Source organism: Kogia breviceps, chromosome 19 (genome assembly GCF_026419965.1).
Source record: "Kogia breviceps isolate mKogBre1 chromosome 19, mKogBre1 haplotype 1, whole genome shotgun sequence".
NCBI classification, from domain to species: domain Eukaryota; kingdom Metazoa; phylum Chordata; class Mammalia; order Artiodactyla; family Physeteridae; genus Kogia; species Kogia breviceps.
This window is the reverse complement of record NC_081328.1, coordinates 13,245,514-13,253,649: the sequence shown is the minus strand read 5'-3', so window position 1 is coordinate 13,253,649 and position 8,136 is coordinate 13,245,514. Positions and strand designations below refer to the sequence as shown.

Here is an 8,136-nt window from a genome sequence, read left to right as displayed (position 1 = left end):
CTGGACCTCCAGGGAAGTCCCTGATGTGGCCTTCTAAGTTTGTTATAGTAAAATAAGTGGTTTATGTAAGTACTAAACACATGCCAGATTCCTCTTTATCTGTTTATCTTATGTTGTAACATACCCCCAATTTTTTCTTAAATGTACAGCTATGCATGAGAGAACTGAATGCTGTTTATCTACCTGGGACATTTTAGCTTCATGATATCAGCCTCCTTTTATTTCTCTCATTGTCATTTTTCCTTTGGTGCAGTCTTTAATATTTTATTCATCCTAAAACCATTTACTGTACCACTTTGGCCTTTTATCAAGCAATCCAAAAGTTTACCTCTGCACAGGTCAGCTAGTAATTTTAAACCAAAAGTTACTACTTTCCCATCTCTGGGAATGGTATAATCAGCTACAAAACAAGGTTTAAAGATAGTTTTGCCCAAGCTGGTGTTTTTTGTTTTGTTTTGTTTTTTGTGGTGCGCGGGCCTCTCACTGTTGTGGCCTCTCCCATTGCAGAGCACAGGCTCCGGACGCGCAGGCTCAGCGGCCATGGCTCACGGGCCCAGCCGCTCTGCGACATGTGGGATCTTCCCAGACCGGGGCACGAACCCGTGTCCCCTGCATCGGCAGACGGTCTCTCAACCCCTAAGCCACCAGGGAAGCACCAAGGTGGTGTTTTTAAACAGATGAAGTTGGGAAGTTCCTCAGTTTCTCCAGAGTTGTGTTTTCAGAGTAGTCATTTTATTTTTCGACTTGAGGGTTTGTGGTCCTAGCATATTAAGTTGAAGTTCAAATATCTCTTGGGTTTAAACCCAGAGAGGTTTAGAATGGCTGTGTTGCGGAGTTCTCCTAGGTTAGCCTGTAAAGTTAGTATGAAATCCATGTTTGTCTGACGTCTGAGTGGAATTAGCAAAGCCAGGGACATTTAGTGCTCCTTAATATGACTTTAGGCCCATCTCACCTGTCCCACAATGTCCTTGTGAGTCAGAGAGTTTCCAGGAGGACTCCCCGTCGGCCACTGAATTTATGTTAAGAGTTGATGGGAAGAGACCCGCTGCGGGGGAGGAAGCCTCTCAGGGAGTGGTGAGTCCATGCGGGTTAGTAGGCAGCCTGGGTAGGGGCATTCAGTGAGGGTGAACTGTGGCGGGGGCGTGAGGAATCCAGGGATTACTGGGTGCGGGAGAATGCGGGGCCAGGGACGGAGCTATAGGTAGGACAGACTGGGGCCCAGGAAGCAGGGAACTGCAGACACGCGCGGCCGAGCGGAGCCTGGGCTGGGAGGGGGCGGTCGTTTGGGGGCCGGGGCCCGGGGAGAGGGAGGGGGGGGGCACGCCGTGGGATGGAGGCGCGGGTACCTGCCTCTTGCCTAGTTGCAGGCCTCGGGCCGATAGGGGGAGCTGTGGGCCTGGCGGTCCCGACGCCGCGGACGCTTAGGTGGGACTGCGCGTGCGCGCGGAGCGGCGGAGATACGCTGGGGTCCGCGCAGAGCCCGAGCTGAGACTGAGGGCGGGGGCCGAGGCGCCGCCCATTGTCACGCCCCCCAGGGCCGCCCATTGTGCCGTGACGCTTGCGCCGCCCTCGCGGCCTGGCGGGGGAGGGGCGACCCGCGCCGCAGCTAGCGTCGCCGCCATGGATCTAGGTGGGTGTCTGGTTCTCCTGGGCTCGCGTGGGCCGCGTTCCGCAACCGGCGACCAGGCAGTGCTGAGCGGGCCTGGGCTGAGGAAGACCTTCGGGCCGGGGAGGGGATATTGGGAGGGCGGGGTTGTCCTGGAGACCGGGGGTCGGGGGGCCGGGCTCTAGCCCGCCGCTCTTCCGCTCGCCTCTTGCCGGCTCCAGGCCTCTTTCCACGTGAAGGGGCCAGCGGATGTGAAGTTAGCGTTCGCGAGAGTGGACAGGTTCGGGCACGTGCTTTGTAGAAGGCGGGCTCCGGCGGCGCCCCGGGGAATCCCGTATCCTCAACGATCTCATTTATTGAGCGTCTGCTGAGTTCTTGAGCAAGCGTCTGACGCTCTTGAGGTCCTCGTGGATAAACGGGGATGACGATACCGTATCAGCCTCACAGAGTTTGGGGGAGTTTTCACTGAGATCACGTGTGTACAGCGTCGAGTCCGGTGCCTTGCGCAGGACTAGCGTTCTTCAGACCAGCAGTTGTGGGCACGGGTTGCAGCAGCTGAGGTGGCACGTGCGTCTTGATTCTCCAGATGCGAGGTCTGGGAGAAGGGAGGGGAGAGCGGGTATAAATCGGCGGCTTCTTGCCCAGCCTTCCCCACCGCTGGATGTGCTCTTAAGGGCATAAGACCAAGAGGCTGTTCTGCGACAGCCGGGGTGAGGCTCCCCAAGATGTGCCAGTATTAGTAGGCCGTTGAGAAATGTTCTGGTCCCTGTCCCCAGCCAGCTCTTCCGTGGTGGAAGGGTAGAGTTGGAAGAGTTTGGAGCCCTGCAGCTGTGGTGATCTCTGTCCCAGCCCACCGCTTTGCAGTTCCGACAACCTGAGCAAATTGTTTTGAGTCTTAATGTTTCCATCTGTAAAACAGGAATGGTCCTCAAAAGGTTGATCTGACGATGAAAAGATATGCGTACCAACTAGCACAGTGCCTGGTACAGAGTAAGTGCTTAAACATAAGGAGCGGGCCCTCACAAGCGCCAGTTAACCATTCGTGATAAAACACTTGGGATTCGCCCAGCCATTAACTGCTTCTGGGACTTACTCCTTCAAGTGGCATGAGTATATACTTACTGTCTCTGGAAGGTGGGTCTCGGGGGCCAAACATCTCAGCTGAGCGGGTAGAGCAATAAAATTAAATTTACAGAGTCAGAAGGGAGCCTTTGGGGGACCCTGGGAGAGCAGCCTGAACCAGGAAGAAGGGCCAGAACCCCCAGGGAGACCTCTGAGCAACCTGGCTCTTCCTGGGAGTCTGCCTCAGCCACTGGGCACCAAGATGGATTGCCTTCACCAGTGTGTTGCACAGGAGTGCTGTTCCCGATGGAAGGGGCAGGATAGTCTCCTGGCCCATGAAAATGGGGAAGCTGTGTTCTTGGGGGCGTGAGGGACTAAGGGGCCCTGGGAAAGGGGAGAGGAGTCAGGAACATTGAAGAGTGAGCAGTTGTTTGTACAATTATTTAGTTTCTGGGCCAAAGGAAATATACCTAAAAGGAAATATACCTGTTTCTGCGCTGGAGGGACAGGATTCTGGTCCTGGCAACAGTGGAAAGGTTTGGGAGAACCAGGGTTTATCGAGCACTTAGGCTCTTTGTAGCCTGATTCTTAATTGTTATATCTTACTTAACCCTCAGCAGCCCTGGAAGATGGGATTGGGAGCCAACAGTGGGTGTGGACCCAATGCCAAGGGCTTGACTATATGTATTAGTTGATCTTCACGGTCATAATGTGAAGTCTGTATTCTCCCCACATGTGCAGAACGGAAGTTCAGAGAAGTAATCTGTCCAAGATCACACCACTGTTAAATGGCTGAGCTAGGAGTTAAACCCATGTCTAATTAAACATCCCAAGATGCCTTTCTTGCTAAGTCTGTGTCAACTCAGGGCTCACTGAAGAAGGACTTTTCTGAATCTAGTACAGTGTTTTTTTCCATCTACTTCTTCGCTTCTCCTAGAGAACCAGGACCATTAGTAGCTTATTCTTTTTGATGGAAAGAGCTGTGGGAATTGAACTGTTTCCCCAAAAGGCAGAACGTTTGAAATCTGTTTCCAAGACAAGGCTTTAAGAGAAAAAAGAAGCAGGGCTTGTCTGAGTGCTGCTGTGCAGACAGTCCTGGTCCACGCCCTCCCTAGTCTGTTTCGTTACTTAGAAGCTCAATTGTCAAGTCCTGCAGTATGCACTTGGTGGCCGCAGGAGTCTGGTGCTGTCCTTGCGCTTTCTCTTTCTCTCTCAGCCAGCCCTTCTTCCCCAAATCTTCTGCTGGCCCATCCTTTGCTGGAGGGCCTTGCCTCTGGGCAGGCTCCTCCCTGAGTCACATTTCAAGGTTGACTTTCCTCCTGAGCTTCAGCCCTGTGTTTCCATTGCTGGAGGACGTTTCTACCTTAATGTTCTACCTCAAACTCCATATGACCAAAACGTATCAGCGTTCCTTCCAAGCGCATCTCTCGTGTTCCCTGTTGGCAGTAGTGCCTGTTGTCTTTCCAATTCCAGGCTAGAGAGCTTGGGAGTCCTTTTTTATTCCTCAGGTTAATCCTTTGACTTCAGCTCTGCAGCGGGTCCTAGAACCATCCCTTCTTCCCCTTCTCCCACTGATTTCATTCAGAACCCTTTTAATCTCTAACCCTAATAATGACAGACCACTGACCAGCTGCTGCCTCTCCCTCTAACCTCCGCTTGCTGTTCGGAACATTTTTCACCACATTCTATCCTATTGGACTTCTGTCTGTGCAGGACCTTTGAACATCTGTGAAGAAATGACTGTTCTGCATGGGGGCTTCTTGCTGGCCGAACAGCTGTTCCGCCCCAAAACACTGGCAGAATTGACCAAGTCTGACTGGGAGTATGTCGGGCGGCCGATTGTGGAGGCTCTGAGGGAGATCTCCTCTGCCACGGCCTGCTCCCAGCCCTTCGCCTGGAAGAAGAAAGCTCTGATCATCATCTGGGCCAAGGCTCTGCAGCCCTACCCTGTCCCGCCTTCTGACACTGAAACCCTGTGGCAGGAAGATGTGTTCTTCTCCGTGGGCAACATGATTCCCACCATCAATCACACGGTCCTCTTTGAGCTGCTTAAGTCCCTGGAAGCTTCCAGACTCTTTATCCAGCTCCTGATGGCCTTGCCCACCGCTGTCTGCCGTGCAGAACTAGAGCGCTTTTTGGAGCACGTGACTATCGACACTTCTCCGAAGGATGTGGCTTTCTTCCTCGACGTCTGGTGGGAAATGATGAAGCACAAGGGCAATCAGCAGGACCCCCTGCTCTCTCAGTTCCGGGCAGTGGCCCTTAAGTACCTGTCCTCTTCAGATGAGTTCTCCCACCCTCCAAAGAGGTTTAAGTCCGACCTAGAGGTGTGTCCTACCATGCCTCTGCTGGCCATGCTGCTCGCTGGGCTGAAGCAAATCCAGGCTAGGATCCTGTGCCCCGGGATGAAGTGCTGTGCCTTGGCCAACTTGGCTGACATGCTGACCGTGTTTGCACTGACGGAGGACGACCCCCAGAAAGTGTCCGCCACTGTGTATCTAGACAAACTGGCCACGGTGATCTCCGTGTGGAACTCGGACGCCCAGAACCCGTACCACCAGCAGGCGCTGGCAGAGAAGGTGAAGGAGGCAGAGAGGGACATCAGCCTGACCTCAGCGGCCAGGCTGCCGAGCGAGACGATCCTCGCGGGGTTCGAGTTCCTGCGCAGCCTGCTGCGGGAGTGGCGGGAGGGGCTGCGGGCCACGCTCAGCGGCAGCCAGGGCACGAGCTACAGCAGCTACCGGCTGTGCGACAGCCTGGCCTCCTTCAGCCAGAGCCTCAAGCTCTACCTGGACACCACTGGCCTGCGCAGGGAGGAGAGGCAGGTGGCCTCTGAGCTGGCGGAGTGCGTGGGGGACTTCCTGAGGGACACGAACGCGGTGCTGAAGGACAAGGGCTTCAAGAAGGACATCACTGCCTCCATCGCCATGGCCATCATCGAGCAGAAGATGGACCGGCACATGGAAATGTGCTACATTTTCGCTTCTGAGAGGAAGTGGGCCTTCTCGGATGAGTGGCTGGCCTGCCTGGCCAGCAGCCGGGCTGTCTTCCGGGAGCCCGGCCTGGTGTTAGGGCTGCTGGAAGCAGTGGTGGACGTAAGCGCGGCAGACGGGGCCGTCCCCAGACCCCAGATCAAACAGGTCATCGACTTGATCCTGGAGTGTCATGCACACCTCTCGCTGCCTGATAAAAATAAAGTCCTCTCGGGCGTCCTGCTCTCCTGGGGGCGCAAGGGCCTCTCTGAAAAGTTGTTGGGTCACTTGGAGGGGTTTCAGGAAGACCTCAACACGACTTTTAACCAGCTCGCGCAGAGCGCTTCTGAGCGGGGCTTGGCTAAGGCCATCGCTTCTGTGGCCCGCCTAGTCATCCTGCACCCGGAGAGCACGGTGAAGAAAGTGTGCAGCATGGCCGTGCTCAACCTTGGCACCCACGGGTTCCTGGCTCAGATTCTCACCGCCTTCCCCGCCCTCAGGTTCGCGGAAGAGCAGGGTCCAAATCCGTCCACCACGTTCGTGGTGTCCTGCCTCAAAGAAACAGTCTGGATGAAGTTCTCTACACCCAGGGAAGAGAAGCAGTTTCTGGAGCTCCTGAGATGCCTGGTGAGTCCTGTGAAGCCCCAAGGGATTCCAGTTGCTGCTCTTCTCGAGCCAGATGAGGTGCTAAAGGAATTCGTCCTGCCTTTCCTGATGCTCGATGTCAAAGAGGTGGACCTCAGTCTGAGGATCTTCATCCAGACTCTGGAAGCAAACACATGTCTAGAGGAGTACTGGCTGCAGACCTGCTCTCCGTTCCCCCTCATCTTCAGCCTGTGCCAGCTCCTGGATGGCTTCAGCAGATACTGGCAGCTCCCCAAGGAGCAGCGCTGCCTCCCCCTGGACGGGAAGGACCTGGTGATCCACATCCTGGAGCTCCTCTGTGAGGTGGTGTCGGCTAACGCCGAGACCTTCTCCCCGGACGCCTGGGTCAAGTCCCTGTCCTGGCTCCACCGGAAGCTGGAGCAGCTGGACTGGACTGTGGGCCTGAGACTGAAGAGCTTCTTTGAGGGCCACTTCAAGTGTGAGGTGCCAGCCACGCTCTTTGAGATCTGTAAGCTTTCTGAGGACAAGTGGACCTGCCAGGCCCACCCCAGGTATGGGCCCGGCACAGGCCTCCTGGCCTGGATGGAGTGCTCCTCCGTCTCCAGCGGCATCTCTGAGCAGATGCTCGCCCTGCTGGTGGTGGACGTGGGCAACCCTGAGGAGGTCACGTTGTTCAGCAAGGGCTTCCTGGTGGCCCTGGTGCAGGTCATGCCGTGGTGCAGCCCCCAGGAGTGGCAGTGCCTTCAGCAGCTGACCAGGAGACTGTTGGAGAAGCAGCTCCTGCATGTGCCCTACAGCCTGGAGTACATTCAGTCTGTCCCTCTGCTCAACCTGAAGCCCTTTGCCCAGGAGCTCCAGCTCTCCGTACTCTTGCTGAGAGCTTTCCAGTTTCTCTGCAGCCAGAGTTGCCATAACTGGCTCCCTGTGGAAGGCTGGAGCCATGTGGTCAAGCTCCTCTGCAACAGCCTGACCAGCCTCCTGGACTCTGTTCGGTTGATACAGTCACTTGGCCCTCGGGCCCAAGGACAAGAGCAGGACCTGACCCAGGAAGCCCTGTTTTTTTACACCCAGGTGTTCTGTCACGTTCTGCACATCATGGCCATGCTCCACCAGGAGGTGTGTGAACCCCTGTATGTTTTGGCCTTGGAGATCCTCACCTGCTACGAAACCCTGAGCAAGACCAACCCTTCTGTCAGCTCCTTGCTCCAGAGGGTAAACGAGCAGCACTTCTTAAAGTCCATCGCCGAGAACATCAGCCCCGAGGAGCGGCGCCAAACCCTCCTGCAGAAGATCAGCAACTTCTGACCTTCGTGGGTCAGAAAACAGCTGGGCCTCAACGTGGCCGGGTCTACAGGGGCGACAACTGAAAAACACAAATTTTTCGGTTATGTGAAATTGTACACAAGCCCCAAAATCTGACAGCATTGTAAAGAAAATGGTTTCTTAGGTATTTGTAACATACAAATTGTAATAAAATTCTCTTTTGAGTTTTATCTTGCCTCTTTTGAGACTTTCTTATCAATAGTCTAGGCTCATCAGTGCGCTCTGAAATTGGGCTCAGCCAGTCTTGAAGATCAAGTCAAGCTGGGAGGAACATGTTCATCACTGGACATCTCCAGCCTAGAATTTGGCAAATGAGTCTAAAGGTGAAACCACCCAGGTGGACAAATCCCAAGGTACGTGTGTTCTGTTGCACTGAAACTCTCTTTAAGAGTCATTTCGCAGTATCTTGGAAAGGGCAGGAACTAGGAAAAGGACTCTTTTCTGCTACCAGTTGGCCATGTGATTTGTGTGCCCACAAGGCCTGCAACCAGTGTAAAAGGAGAGGGTTGGCCCAAGAACATTAAATGTTGGGTGGGCGGGAGGTCAGTGACCTCAGGAAAATGGGTC

General features: G+C 54.7%; 2 protein-coding genes across 3 annotated transcripts in view; one reads left to right on the top strand and one right to left on the bottom strand.

The window, feature by feature from the left end:
- Positions 1-710: 710 nt before the first annotated feature.
- The window catches only part of TLCD3A (TLC domain containing 3A), a 33,758-nt gene continuing 26,332 nt past the window's right edge, over positions 711-8,136 (bottom strand). For both annotated transcript variants that reach the window (XM_059049070.2, XM_067021651.1), the window contains exon 6: positions 711-7,609. The gene's annotated coding sequence lies outside the window, so the exon portion shown is untranslated. The remainder of the gene's footprint in view (positions 7,610-8,136) is intronic.
- Positions 1,430-7,739, top strand: GEMIN4 (gem nuclear organelle associated protein 4). Its single transcript, XM_059049035.2, has 2 exons — positions 1,430-1,630; positions 4,382-7,739. Exons 1-2 carry the CDS (start codon positions 1,621-1,623, stop codon positions 7,549-7,551), a joined length of 3,180 nt encoding a protein of 1,059 aa, XP_058905018.1. The 5' UTR covers positions 1,430-1,620; the 3' UTR covers positions 7,552-7,739.